General features: G+C 36.2%; 1 protein-coding gene across 1 annotated transcript; it reads right to left on the bottom strand.

Annotated features, from left to right (window-relative positions):
- Nucleotides 1-541: 541 nt before the first annotated feature.
- Nucleotides 542-15,871, bottom strand: LOC139689403 (B-cell receptor-associated protein 31). The gene is made up of 6 exons (XM_071586504.1): nucleotides 15,760-15,871; nucleotides 14,822-14,938; nucleotides 10,617-10,717; nucleotides 9,733-9,880; nucleotides 5,787-6,010; nucleotides 542-874 (listed from the first exon to the last, which is right to left on the bottom strand). The coding sequence occupies exons 2-6, from the start codon at nucleotides 14,911-14,913 to the stop codon at nucleotides 738-740; spliced, it is 702 nt and encodes a 233-aa protein (XP_071442605.1). The 5' UTR covers nucleotides 14,914-14,938; nucleotides 15,760-15,871; the 3' UTR covers nucleotides 542-737.
- Between the last annotated feature and the right edge of the window lie 291 nt (nucleotides 15,872-16,162).

Raw genomic sequence — 16,162 nt, 5'->3', positions numbered from 1 at the left:
TGGAATACAAAATACAACATTTATGTAAATGCTCTACGCATGTGCTTCTGCTTGTTTATAAGTCTTCACCAAAGTGCTCAAATATTGAGCAACACTTCATAGTGGCCAAAAACTCAATGTAATGTAAAAATACAACTGTAACAGTTTTGTATTATTCTTTTTTGTCACCAGCCAAATTATTAATGTCCATGGGAAAATCCAGCTTGAAAAAACTTTCCAAATCTACTAGGGAGTATATCAACATGGCATTCCCATTCATTCCGAACTATCACAGTAATTCAGGTTTACATTCTCAGCAGCAAAAGCCAAACCACAAATGGTTAGACCTAAATACAAACTAAGTAATGCTGAGAGCAGAGATGAAGATTTAATACAAAAATAAAAGGAACTAAAATAATTCAAATGACCAAAACTAAATAATTATTAAGTGATAAAATTAAGGTCACCACATATGCATTACACATTCTTTAGTAGGCATACGTACAGTTTGAGAAGAAATGTATGAACATGCACCAAAAAAATATTTTTTTTAAATGTGGCATACACACTGAAGGAAATAATTATTTTAAAATGGGTACTTTGCAAACAGTACAATCAATATAGAATGAAGAACATAAATTAATTAACAAATACATCCAACAGAATCAAATACAAAATTCAACTTTGCAAACTATTTTAAATATCAGGACAAAAGTTACAATATTTCTATAAAATTGAGGGCCAATCACTACCCTGATTCAATCTTTCTTTCGGTCACCCTTGCTCATTTCATCTTGCAGTTTTGCATGCTCCTTGATCAGCTTGTCATATTCTGAATTCACAGACTCAACTTGGGATCGAAGTAAAGTCTTTTCTTTCTTCTCTTGCATCAAGTCTAAAACAAAAAATAGAGATATAGATGAAACCATGATATGTATTATTTAAACTAATGAAGTGAGATATGTTTAAATTCAAATGTTACAGTAAACTAAGGAAGCCAAATGATATTACATCATCGATTCATACTCATGTCCCACTATTACATGACATTAATGCCATAGGAAAACAAACTAAAATGGGAAAAACAAAAAGTTTAATTGGGAAAATTATTAGTCTACGCTAGGTTCTGAATTAATTATCTCTACCTTAAATCCAGAGGGTAATTATATAAATGATACTCAATAACAGGGCAGGGCTGGACAAAATTCAATTTGAAATCCCCGCAGTATACCACAAGTAGAGGTTACCAAATAAGCTTAACATATGCACTGGTCATAACCACCAAATGGTTGCAGTGCTGAGAACAAATGCTGAGTATAACCAAAGAGCCATGATTATTGAATGTGTATGCGCTGGTTGCTCGGCAACAGGAATTTGTGGGTTCCCAAATTTTCAGAAATTATTCCGTTTGGTACCCAAGATCGAAGGTATATGATATCATTGCACAGTATAATGACACAGAAAAGTACAACAATTGTTTTGTAACATTGGCAAGAAAATTTACAAAAAGGAGTGGGTTGTCAGGCCAACCAATGTCATCCAGTGGACTTAGGAGCTCATTTTTAAGGATTCAGGGCTATCAATCTAAAAATTGCCATCGCTTGTTAGTGTGAGTGGAAAGACTAAGCATTGAATTGTCGAGGAAGACAGCCGCTGCATGCCTTACATCATTTAAATGAGACAGAAGCTTTACAAAGTCGCCAGAGCAAAGCAAGTTGAATGTTGCAATCTGCTTTCATGCTCCCTATACTGCTGGATGAATCAGAATTTTTTTGACCAAACATTTTAACCAGTCATAGAAACGACCCCAAATGTGTCCCAGTTGTTTCCAGAATGAAATTTCAGGCAAATTTTTATGTGTCAGGAGTTTTGTCCTGCGAGGGTGATGTCATGCCACCGCATTTCTTTAACAAAAGGGAAAACCTCAACAAAAAAGTTTATTTGCATGCTTTGACAAACATCGTGAAGCTGTGAATGGAAATGTATCATCTGAAGACAATAAGTTTTCAAGCAGGATGGTGCACCAGCTCATGCGAGCCATTTGGTGCAAAATTCGTTGTTGTACATCATTTACATTTTTTGATCCAAAGAATTCTGGCCTCCAACAACCCAATTTAAAATCTGTTGGACTACTGTGTGTGGAGTATGGTTGAAAGGGTCACCAACAAGTCTAGACATCCAAATGTTGAGTGTCACTATTGAGACGACATTCGTCGATATGGGTCATGGCTCATTAAAACGGACCAGCAACCACGTCAGACCGAGACTGGAGGCAGTCATTAAAGCTACACGGAGATACGTGGAGTAAAATTGTAGTTTATGGTCTTACAAACAATTTAGTACAAAATATTTTGTAGAAATATACATTTTTTAAAATAAAAATGCCCGCCTTATTCATTAATACTTTCAGCCTAGCGCCATCAATAGATGATGGAGAGAGATGTTTTGCTGCTTGGTCATTCAAACTCCTAATCTTCTCCTAAGTACCTCACTTCGATGTGGAACCTCGGCAAGAGCCTCACTTGAAAAACGTTTTGCCCTCTGCTCCTGTTCACAATGATTTTTGCACCAGCAAACTATATTTTGGCAACTTTTAAGGCATTTTTCCCTTCTATATCTGTCTCCATAATATTACCTTTTGCAATAAATTTCTTTAAATATGGTTTATGATATGTTTATTTCTAGTGATTTTCAACAAGGGAGTGAACTTTGCAGTTCCTTTTCACGTAGAATTTTGTCAGTGCATCAAATGTTAATCATGTGCTAGCCAAAAATTACATTTAACTGTTTCAAGGAGGACCTTAACATTATTAGTATTCTAATTGGATTTAATGTGACGTTCACTTAAAGCTCTATAAAATGTGGCAGTGCCATTTAAAGAAAAATAGAAAACCATTTTATAGAAGCATTATTTTTGGTCACTGATGTCATGCTTTTAGTAATAAATATGCACTTTCATTTTAGCATGAAACAATTAGATTCTCCTAGTCCCTAAATTTCCAAGAAGGGCATCTCTGGAATATTTGGTTATTAAAAATTATGTCTCTAGCGAGAACTGGCGATTATCCATGCTAAAGGATCCATGACGAAGCACAGATAATTGAAAATATGGATAACTGAAATATGTAGAAAATATGGTCGTGATAGAAAACAAATTCAATTCATATGTTTCAAATAGATAAAGGGAAAAAGTTATTACAATTAATAAACAAATTAACTCTGCTTTTTCAATCTTTGTGATTAATTTGAGTTTTTTTACCAAATGGTAAGAACAATTCATATCTGTTTTACAGCCATTTATATAAGGGTGGAATTATACTTTTATCAAAACAAAGTTCTATCATCAAATGAAAAGCAGTGCCAACCATGTCAGAAAGCTAAACCAATCACTTGGCCACAGAGAAAACAAATAAATAGCGAAGGACATATACTGACCAAGGGTCACTGATATATGGATTCACATTTGTAAAATGATATTCCCAATTAAAACAATGCAGTGTAAATAGTGAATGACTTGTCAAACCTTGTGAGACTGCAGCCTGGGAAATTCTTTAAAAGAATTATTACACAAAATTAAGCCAGGCTGCAAGAGATCCCTATGATCACAAGAGAAAACTATGTGGGATTGGGATGTGTTGGTCTATTGTACTGGCTTCCCACCAAGATGGCCCAGGTTTGAACCCTGGGGGTGGTGCCTTTTATTTGGCGGTATCCACATCTCTACTCAGGGTACTTAGTGGAGAGCAATTCATATGAGTATGTCATATATCAAATGGGAAGTTAAAGCTGTGGACCTTTTGGTGCCTTCCATTAAGAGTGGGCTAATGCCAACGCTGGGTTTCTCTCCACTTTTCCTCCAATGTACAACAAGAATTTATTAATCAGTGATTGCTTATCAATTTAAATGCAATGTCAGATTGGAAAACAAGTCATGAATAATGATTCCCAATATGCTTACTAAAAATCTGTCATTATGAAAATTACTTCGTAGTAAAGGATCTCAGGTTTTCCCGGCGTATGGTATTCAAGAAGTTCTCTCGGGTTTCCCACCGGGTCAGGTTGCAGTACACCAACGTTTCGAAGGCTGACTCTGCCATCGTCTTCAGGGTGAAATCAAGACGACGACTTCACCCTGAAGACGATGGCAGAGTCAGTCTTCGAAACGTCGGTGTACTGCAACCTGACCCGGTGGGAAACCCGAGAGAACTTCTTGAATACTTGGTAGTAGTTGAAGTACCTGCACTGTGCTGTCATAGCTAGTGCTTGTGGAACTAGCACTTGCTATCTATAAAGCTCAAGCATGGATTTTAGAACTCATAAAAATATTGCAAATTCTCTCCTATAAAGGAAAATTAATAAGGAATATGGCATTACTTTGAGCGGCTTAATCATTGTTTAAACTTTAAACGGGATAAAACTAAGGAGGAGCGATCACCTCATTCTCGACTACAGTAGCTGATGGAAGGTTTACTTACGTGGTAGAAAATAATTTTTAATTCACAAATTTCCTCATTACTCTTTATACAAATCCTCTTTTTCTAACAGCAATTTAAGAGGAAAAGAAATGGGTGGCAAATGGGTTTACACAATATATGGTGTCATGGATAAATAAAATAGTTGGCTGGTGTGTTCTATGACCCCAAGCCAAAATATATGGGTACACTGGGAACAGAAGGAATCTATGGCCCACTAATGATTAACAGGCTTAATTATTCCATAATATTGAGAGCAAGTTAACACATTGCATGGCTATTTAAATTACAGTAATAAATTATATTCAACACACGATTTACTACTTGCGTACTATGACCTATGTTTTACCACTTAGTGGCATAACCTGTAAAAACTAGGCCATGGTGTCAGCAAAAACATTTTTTGTCGGATAAAACAAAATTAGACTTGTCATTAATGCACGTGTCAATTACAAAAAAGTTATGCTTCCACTACCAATTACATAAATTGCATGATGATTTATAATTTATTCTGAGTAATTTACGAGGGTCATCCGGAAAGTAGTACCCGTTCGTGCCGCATGAAGTGCTGACGACGCGAGTAGCCGCTGGACGAGGTCAGATAGCTTCAGTGGCTTGTCTGCCTTCTCTGAGCCAAGTTGCGTGACGCTAGCATTGCCTGTGTTGTTTCTGTGATTGTTTACAATGTTTAAAAAAATTGAGAACGCCGCCAGTTGTGAAGTGAGGGCAGTGATTAAATTCCTCAATGCAAGAAACGTTCGCCCATGTGATATTCATCGCCAATTAAAGGAGGTGTATGGAGACAATGTAATGGACGAGTCGTCTGTTCGGCGGTGGTGTCGCAACTTCAACATGGGGAGGGGGAACACACACGACGATGAGCGTTCGGAGAGACCGTCTGTCATTACAGACCAACTGGTGAGCTCAGTTGACGAATTCGTGAGGAACGATCGGCGCGTCACAATTGATGACATCTGTGAGCATTTTCCCAATGTTTCTCGAACAATTGTTCATGAAATTGTTAAACACCATCTGCATTATGCAAAAATTTGTGCAAGATGGGTCCCTCGCGTATCTCAATGAGCTGGCGGCGAAGGACTATGCAGCAGGAATACAGAAACTTGTCACACGTTATGACAAATGCCTTAATTTGCTTGGAGATTATGTTGAGAAGTAGTTTAAAGTATCCTCTTTCAAATAAAATTTTTTATGTTTGTTAATATTTACTTTTGTCTCTTTATTTCACGAACGGGTACTACTTTCCGGATGACCCTCTTAAAAGTGAAAAAGGTGATACAAGGGACTTGATCCATTGGTGATTCAAATATACATTACCATGCTCCAGGGAATCAACCTTCTTCTTAAATTCTTTCAGCTCCATGTCGTGGGCCTCATTTGTCACATTTTGGTGAGCTTCACCCGAGGGAGAGCTTCCACTCTGCAGATTAAGGAGTGTCCTAGCATGAGAGGAGGCTGACTCAGCCTGACGCAAAATTGCTACACTCTCAGCCATAACTGTGGCTTGAGCAGCTATCACATGTAACAGCCGCTTGATAACCCTGTCGAGATACATCAAAATGACAAGATTCCAAGAATAAACATGTTTACAAACAAACTTAACTAGATATATTGATTGAATTGAGCTCTTACGGCTATTAGTATTGAATAAATGAAAAACTTCACTAGATTTAGAGATTCCTTGGTTGCTAAAAGAGGACTTCTGCCATTATCCAAAATACATTCATAGAGCACTGTCTGCTATCGCCTTAGTAAGTATCTGAATGAAACTTTCTCCCTGGTTTGGAAGAATGGGAGTCACTTTAACTTCATACTCCTTAGAAAATCCAAGAGATGACCATTTTCATGAAATTTTCCCCAAAGTCCAAATTTTTGTTACATGCATGCTTGAATTACCAACGCCATAGGAGAAAAATGCTCGAGGGAAATCGGCTATTTTAGTATTTTAATGATACATGAGCAATTCACAACATTATGATTGACAAAATTACTATTCTAAATTCAAATGAATAAAGTAAGATTACATTATGTGTGAGATAAAAATAAAATATTATACTAGTAAAATTTCTCATGAGTACATGTAAACATCTTTGTTACAACCAACCAAATTTGTTTGAGGGCAGTTTAGGAGTTTTTAATATGGTTTTCGTTCACACAAAATAATCACAGATAATACACTACTTAATTTTCATGTTGCACTAATGTTTTCTTTCATGCTTTTATAATCATTTATCAAACTCGATAGATTGACAACATTGCTAAAATCTGAAGTTATCAACCCGAATGTCAATTTGATATGCAAGTATAGAGCTAACCTAGTACATTGATACTTGAAATTCAAACATTAGGTTGGGGGAAGGGGAGGGGGGTAATTTGCTTTCCCTGTGTCACCTGTGCTTTCCCAGGAAGGTCAAAAAAATCACACATAGGGTGCAACTGTTGTTGTCAAGCAGCATCACCCAGAATCTAGCACAAGCACTCTCGCTCAGTAGGCCCAGCCCTCTTATCCATTTGAGTAACTTGCTCCTCTTTTAACTGGATGAAGATTTCTGATCTATTCAATACTACAGACTGCTTATTTAGAGTTATTCAGTTCAGTAGTTCCATTATTTTCTTTTGCCCCATTTTGTCCAATACTGTCCTCCCCATAATCATCAATACATATACTAAAGAATGCATATTAAAATCGCTTAAGTGGTATGTTTGTCACCATATTTAAAAAGTCAGTCACCCTTGATACATCACATTCCAAAACAGAAGTGAGGTTAATACTGTATGTATTTATACTATCACTATTGTCCTGACCATTTAAAGTAGTAGTTTTAAGGGTTTGTAGGGTGCGTCGACAGCTATGGTCATTTTGCACCACTGTCATAACCTAAAACTTATGTTCCTTTTTAATTAGGAAAAAGTAAATAAATAAATACGAATAAAAATATAAATAAATAAATAAATAAAAATTGTTCAAATCAAAAGGCATTAAAATTATGAGCTCCAAAGCTGAAGCTGCCTGGTTAAACCAATAAATCCAGGTGGTTGGAAGCATTTTGTAGCACTCACTTTTCACACTTTCCATTGCTAAGGCTAACCAGTATGTGGGACATAGAAGTGAGCCCAGTAGCCAAAGCACATCAAAATTAGTTTCAGGGGTAGCAGATTGTCATTTCTTGGTATTATAATCGTGAAAATTCGTTGAATACTAATGTCCTCCATCCAGAATAATTAAAGGTTTAGCCACCTCACTCTCTTTGTCAGTAGACACATCAGTTAAGACAGACTGTTTCCATAACTCTGCACTGAACTTGAATACAATAAATAACCCCCCGTGAATCAAACCTCTCAAGCCCACAAATAATCCATGGGTTTAGTGATGACTGTAATATTTACTGGGAACCGCGAAAGTTCTAATGGTAGATCTAGATGAGGACGGCACATGGCATTATTATCCAAGAAAAAATTACCTTTCAACCTACTGTTTTCATTCTCTGATTACATTAAAGCAAACAGTCATACACTCCTGTACTTCATTTTATTTGTGCTCCAAGCTTTTGAGTTGTGTCACCAGATCACAGCTCTCTGCACAGCAACTTTTAAATTTTTATAACATTTGGGGTTTGCAGCTTGGACAATTACAAGTGAATGTTCCATATCTCTATCCATGTTACCCCACATGAAAACAGTAATTTACTCTTTGGAGCACTTAGCACTACTATATTTAATCCATTTTAACATAATAAATTTTTCTTGGATCGCATGGAAATTTATCACAATTTCAATAGCCTTTGAATGGTAGTTTTTAAACAAGTATCTGTACTTCTATTCCCAATTGGAGAATAAGGCCTTATCTGCATCATTTGCCTCGGTACAAACATGACTCGACACTATTTATGGCAACCTCAAAATCTTTCATGCCAGCCTAAGCTTTAAACTGAGAATCACTTAGTTTTTCAAATGACATTTTTGCTTGTGCTTCGACCACTGCTCCCACGGGAGATTTTTAGCTCTTCCCAGAACATTACGTCTCCATAGGATGAATGGATAAAAATGTATGGGATTGTTAATGTGTTTGCTGAAAGGAAATGTTTTGGCATTCCTCCTGTGGCAGAGAATGCCTATACTTAAGTAGACTGTAAAGAAAGTAAACATTACAAGTTTAAGAAATTAAACAACATAATTCACATCTCGATGACACCAAGAAATAACAATCTGCTACCCCTGAAACTATATTTTAACCTGCATGGCCTACTATGCTCACTTCTTTTTACATCCTAACAATTGGATATTGGTGTTTTAATCTTGCATCTTTTTCGGAGTCTAATTCCTCAAATTAAAATTAATGTTGACATTTACAAAGTGATGCTCAAACCATTATTTCAAACAAATGAGGACATTGTCTTAGATATATCATTAAAACTTTGATCCCTAGTTAAGAGTACCCTTCTCCTTTACAGATAATTTCTAGTAAAATTATACAATTTTTGTGAGGGATAATTTAATATATTTAAAAGGTAGTAACTGATTAACTCAGTATGTGCCAGGGGGTGTCAGATAATTAACCATAAGAGTAATAATTTATCAATGTGTTGTAAATTATGCTTCCGACTGTTGTCCTCTTGAATTGTTCTTATGAACTTGATGAATCCTTATATCAGTGGGTTTTGACCTCAGCTTCCTTTAGCCTCTTCCTGTGGCCTCATCTACTAGTGCAATGTGGTGCTTGGTTAATTCCTTCCATGTCAGCATTAAATCAAACATGAGTAATATGTATGTACTTTTATGAAAGTTTAATCAAAATCATATTTTGTGTAAATGTCTCCAACACAAGTTCATCCAATAAAAATGAGAAGCTTTCTGTTTAATCCATGATCAAGTCTTTTTACATGAGTCCCCAAACAGTTTATTCATATTAAAGGTGAGGTCTTGCCAAAAGCAAAACAACCTTTCCTAAACTATTTCATTCCAAGACAGCCAAACATTCTCTATCAAAATGCAATTCAGGATCTCTAAAATGGCTGACAACAAATTACCTTTTGCTTTTTCCATGATTCCCAATCAATGAAATATTGATACCATTAATCGAAATTCATTTATGATCACTGAAAATTATTGATACATGGCTTGAGATCAATACCTGTAAGTGTTCTGTGCAATGAAATAAAAAGAAATATGGGTATACATTTGATCAACAAAAAAGGCACAATTCCAAAAATAAGAATATATTTTTACAAGAATAATACTGAGAAGAGCCAAGGTGTTCTCTTACCACATGAAGAAAAGAGCAAACCCAGAAATGTAGAAATTGCGTTGTGCCCTGAACAACCGCAGAGATGCATGTGTCTCGTCAGCAACATGAAGGTGCTCTCCTTCTCCCGAAATTTTCCCAGAGTACTTGCGTATTTCTCTAATTGAATCTATGTTGATTGAAAGAAGACATTTTTAACCAAAAAAATAAATATTTCAAGCATACCACCTTCAATGTAATTTGTTTTATTTAAAACAATGGGAATTCCACATCCCCCCCAACTTTCACCGCAATCAAAGACGATCCACAAAACACAGTAAGCAATTGATGCAGAATATACAATTATAGATAATTATGCATTATTGATGCATATTAATTTTCAAATTTTGATGAACTGCAACATAACAGACTTTTTCAGAGTCGAACTTTCTCATTGTGAAAGTGTGATTACTAAATTCTTATAAGTTATACATACAATTGGTCCATTTGAATTAGGTAGGTGGCAAATCAATTTATCCTCATGGAATTTAATATTTATTTCTATACACAGGCCCTCATCTATTAACCGATGGCCACTTTAAATGTTAGAATTATAAAAAAACATCCTTCAGCACTAAATAGAAATATACTAAGAACTGGATACCACACTTTCTGACAAAATAATAAGTTTCCACAAACTCAAAATTTTCAGAAATAGCAATGATTTCAAATAAGTTGACAATATGCAATCATCATTACTATATTTTAATACTCTTACATTTATAGTACTATACTTAAGTATTTGATGACTCCACCAAATGTTAACTTTGGCAAAACATTAGTAGCTTTAAAATAACATAACTGACCATGAACAAAATTTAAGACAACAAATAGAAAAAATTTTATAATAAAACAAAAACACTTACCACAAAAAAAGATCAAGAGAGTGATGAACATTACACCGAAAAAAACATATGCCTTGTTCTTTAAGGATGCTACAAATCGAGAGCGTAGGAATGTCTGCCACCTGAAATTGAAAAAAAAAACAATAATACAACATAGAACACCTAATTTTTATGAATAGGTCCGATTGTACTTTTACAAATGGGTACAATCAAGGCCAATGCATACTCTGTTGAGGGATGAGTTTCCATCAGTCTTGCTTTTATATGCTTAGTTATTTATCAAAAACCTAGGCTGACAACGGTGATTAAACTATTGAGTTTTTGAGGGATGATTAATCATAGCGCCCTTCAGATTTTGAGGCTTTTGACGTCCCATCACACATCCTCAAAAGGTATTGTAAAACCAATATCCCATACCACACAAAACTTGAATCAACATATGCCTTTTATGCTTTCCAATCAACTTTTGCTGACTCGTACACACTGCAACAGATGGAAATAAATAAGTAAACATTCATGGTGCTGATTGGGACAATCTGTGCTGATGTGTTGCCAATATGAGGGTAGAAATAAGAATACCCAAGGGAATATTTAGAAAACCATTGGAGCCACTAACTCTGGTTAGGACACATGGCAGGGCAGTGAAAAACAGTACTAAATTATGAGGTTTTCACAGATATATCCTGAGCCTAGTTTCAATGATAATTTATTTACACTAACGCAAATGTACGCTTACTGTTGAATTCCTTAAATGGAAAAAAAGCTGCAGCTTAATTTATTTTGTTCACAATTCAATCATTTGTTCATAATTATTATTATAGGTAATCTACTGGTTAAGGTAGGTTTTCGATGGACACAACTGCAAAATGACACATTTACTTACCTCTCATTACAAATCATGCTTGACATCCGGCACTGTAAAAGACCCTCCTCAATTCTGTATACTCCCTTCATTACGTCCAACATTCCAATCCTATTCCTGCCCCTCCCTCATTTTACTAACATTCTCCCCTACATCAGTCTTGAACATCCCATTACCAATCAATATGTTCGGCATCATCTTTCCTATCCCCTTATGATTTCTTCCAAGAATCCCCTCTACTCCCTCACTATGCCCTGCTCTTCCTAATTCATTTTCTTTTCTGTCCACTTAACCTTCTCCGCACCCACATTTCAAAAGCCTCCAATCTACACCTATCATCCTACTTCAATGACCATGTTTCTGCACCGTATATAAACACGCTACATATCAAAGATTTGATGAGCTTTTTCTTAACATCCTCACTTGACATTCCTGTCATCGATTCCCTTCCCCTCATGAAAGCTTAATTGCATAGTGCAATTCTTCTCTATTTGTCCCTACTACTTCGGCTATTTTGGTCCAAAACACTTCCAAGATACGTAAACTGTTCCACCAGTACTTGTTTTTGCCCTCCCATTTAAATGCTTAACTTAGCCTTTCTCTATCGGGAAAACAACAAAACCTTTCTTTTATGCATATTTATTCTCATCCCACATCTATCTCACTGAATTTCAGATTCAATCTGCAATACTTACAACCCCTTGGCTGACTGACATTCTACAACTGGGTCATCAGCAAACCTAACTGATTTTAAGACTTCCCCGCAGACTTTCATTCATATCTCCAGTTCTGCCCATGCATCTTTAATCATTACCTCCACATACACGTTGAAGAGCACAGGTGATAATGGACAACGCTGCCTTATTCCTCTTCCTAACACTGCCAATCTGGACTCTCCATCCCTTACTTGCATCTGAGCAGCCTGAGACATGTCAGTTTGTGGATTAGCCTCCTATCCCTCCAATCTATTCCTATTTTCTGCAACATACTCATCGGTTTTTCCAATTCACTCAATCATACGCCTTTTCAAAACCTACTAAACAGGCAAATATGTACTGGTTGTATTCTATATTCCACTCTATTAGTGATCTCATTACTGAGATCATGCATCTGCATGCCTCTCCCTTTCCTGATCCCAAATGGATCATCTCTTCAGTAATCATTTGCGCTTCTCTCGGTCCTTTTGCTGATGATCCTGATAACCAGTTAAGCTGCGTGCTAAGTCAATGCAATTGTTCTGAGTCCTCACATGATGTAGCCTTTGCCTTTTTCAAAATAAGAACATTGACCCACCCAGATTCCTTCATCATATATGCAACAAATTAGTCCATAAAATCTTTTCCTCCCACATTTCAGGTAAGCCACGACCTAAGCTATCTTCATCTAGGTCATATTCTTTTTCTATGCCTGACCTTGCTGACCTAAGTTATTTACCATACAGTTCTTCCATACATCCTTTTCATCTCTCTCTCTCTTTGACCTTTTCTCGTTCCACTAATATTTTTGCAAACTTATCACTGATTTTTAAACATTTTCCCTTCTTACTTGCTGACAGTGTTTTAACCTTCTTGTATAGTGCACCAATGCCACCCTTCCTCTGTTCACTTCTATACCTTCACACTGCATCTTCCACACTTCTTTTGCTCTATTTTCACCTGTCTCAATTTATTATTTGAGTCTTTTTACTTCCTTCTGCCTAACTCTGTGTTTACATCCTTCCATTTCCCTATCTTACCACTAATTTCATCCACCATCCATGGTTTCCTTGTCCTTCTCCTATTAAAAGTTCCTAAAGTTTCTTTTGTGGTTTATGATATCGCTTTGTTGTTACATTCCCATTTCCCCTCGATAGATCTCCACACCTTTCCCTCACTTATTGTTCATGATAGGTTTCAAAAATGAAGAATTCAAAATTTAAATATTTTTTTCAATTGTAAATGAATAATAGCACAGAGAAGATGGTGCCATTTTCATGAGAAAATACCTAATATTAGTCCGTCACTTAATTTCACCAGCAATTTCATCAGCTGGATTAATCCCATAGAAAATCAAACAAGGCACAATTTTTAATTGGGCATGTGCCATCAATAGAATGTATTTGCCTTGCATCCAGACACTTCATTCTGCCTTGCGCTCGGGTATAATACATTCATATTTTCACTTTCTATGCTTTTCAATATTTTTTTAATCAAATAAATACATTATCTATTGTTCAAATAATTAAGTTTTCCTTTTTCGGTATTACTATTAGACTTATTTATCTTTTTACAAATGACTGGAGAAGCCATAACTTCATCAAATTCCATCTTCCCCTAAACAGAAATAAAAATAATGACTAATTATTTCACAAAACCCTTGCAGCATTTCAATACCATCATCTGTGTGCTGTTTCTAACACACAGCACATACACACAAAAATTAAAAAACCATAAATGCAGTATTCAAGCCAAAGGTCGGTTTGGTAGGTGATGGTCGAGTTCACCCATTACTAAGCCCAACACCATGTGAAATTCACAGATCAGGGTAGGGGGGCCAGTTCCTTTCCCTGTATACAAAAATAGTGGTGGAAATTAATTAGGTGGTTTAACGTTACTGGTTTGATACAATAATGAATCATTAAATTACATTTCTAAGCTGGAATATCAATCTTCATTTTGAAGTGTCAATGTCATCTTGAAGTGTGCTATCAACTGCACTGATCAAAAGTAATTAGGGCAGTACGTGCACCAGTCTACGCTGTGCTCACCACCCCATGTGCTTGATTGCAAATCACCTCTTACCAAAACTGCTCTGGTTTCCTGATCAAAGATACTGACCCATCAGCCAACAAGATGTGAAGTTTATCATTTGCAAGTTTTTTATTCAAACAAGATGGTGTAGCAGTAGGAACGGTTCTGTGCAATCATATGAATGGATGTCACCGGTAAACTCAAAAGAGAATGCAGGCATAAGAAAACGTGAGAGGCCAATATGGCCACTTGATTTATAAATGCCGTCACAAGAAAACCCCAGCAGGAGAATGGGGCTTTAATTTAGAAAATTTAAGAAGAAATTAACCATATTTATTAGTAACGTGGTACTCATTTTCATCGAAAGAACCCATTTCCCAAAGTAGCTAATGCTTCTCAGGAAATTTCTGTGCATCTGACATGAGGTTTAGAACATTCCAGAATCCTTTCTGTATTGTTAGTTTCCTTTATCACGTACAAGCCCAAAAACTGCCATCACATTCAGGTAACCAAAAATACTACAGCATTAACTCCTTCAAGCTTTCAAACACCATAATCTCTGCACCTATGCTTGTAATACATACTTTATGTAACCAATTAATTTGCAATATACAGTGAAGAGAAGGTGTACTAACCTTGAGGGCTGAATGAGTGGGCATAATAGAGCTGATACAATTCCGACTTCCACAAAGAGAATTCCACACGCAATCGTCCATTGAATAGACATGTTGCCTCAAGATGGTTGATAATCACTGAAAAGTGCAAGCAGTTCACCGGATGTTATTAAATGATACACACAATAGCTATTCTTCATCATTCCTAAACAGCAATAAGCTGCCACGAAAAGCGAAATCAATAATATTCGAACGACATGGGGATAATATTTTATGACAGTAAGCCAATGGCATGAAAGCAAAGTGTCGAACCACCGAATCCATGATGCAACTATTTAGTTATGTTGACAATACTAGCATATATTTAGGAGGAATCCCAGGCTCTAGTGAGTTATACAACGGAATTGGCGGAGATCAATACCAAAAAACTGAAATTGAATTTAAATTAGCAGTAAAACTTACTCCGTTAAAAAAAACTGATTGAGTAATTTTCATCGGGTAATTCCATGAATCACTGTGACACGCCCATATACTTTGTGGCATTAGTTATCGGTTTATTGCTTCACCCAAATCCGTACACGCACATTTAACACCTATAACCCATTGACTGTTCATAAACTTTTCCTGGATGGTAAGCAAAAGCTAAAGAATTAGTGCTAATTTACATTCATTAATCATACATCACCATGCGGCACACCACATTTACTATTAAAACAGGAAAATTGAAAACAAATAGATGAAACATATCGGGTTCAACAGAAGGCACGTAAACGTTAAATTCAGGGAGAAACTATCCCTGACATAATTAATATATGGTAAATCCTTCCTTGATGTATATATTAAAACACAATGTTCGCACTGAGTATTGCGTGCCACGACTATATGAAGGCACAGCAACATTAAAGAAATTTTAATGGCCAGTGACAGAAAGTTAGAGCATGTACAAACTTAAAACTTACATTGAAGTAGTCCAGAGTGTCCGTAGGACCGGAATCCTCAAAGAAATTACAATGGCGGCGACGGTTGCCTACTATCAATTGTTAAATGACGTTTCTGTTTGAAAAATGTAAAAAGTTATCAGCTTCGTGAAGAAATATGAAAATTGTAAATAAATCTTTCTAACAATTATAAAAACTAATTTCTTCATAATCTATACAAAGGTAGAGGGTGATTAATTTTTATTGATGCTTCAAAGAGAAATTTGATAAACAAATGAGTGGAGAGCAGCGACGGTGCCGGCATTGGAGCGGTCATAGATTGTGAGTGTATCTTGAATGTTGGGCGGTGGAGACTGCGCTGCGGCTTGTTGCCTAAGTTGCATTAACCTAAACATTCACACGTTTCTCGCCGACGACGCTGCCT

The sequence above is a fragment of the Hetaerina americana genome, unplaced genomic scaffold (genome assembly GCF_022747635.1).
Source record: "Hetaerina americana unplaced genomic scaffold, ioHetAmer1.1.p SCAF_23, whole genome shotgun sequence".
Classification (NCBI taxonomy): Eukaryota; Metazoa; Arthropoda; class Insecta; order Odonata; family Calopterygidae; genus Hetaerina; species Hetaerina americana.
Note: the sequence above shows the minus strand (reverse complement) of the source record. Positions and strands in the feature narration are given on the sequence as shown.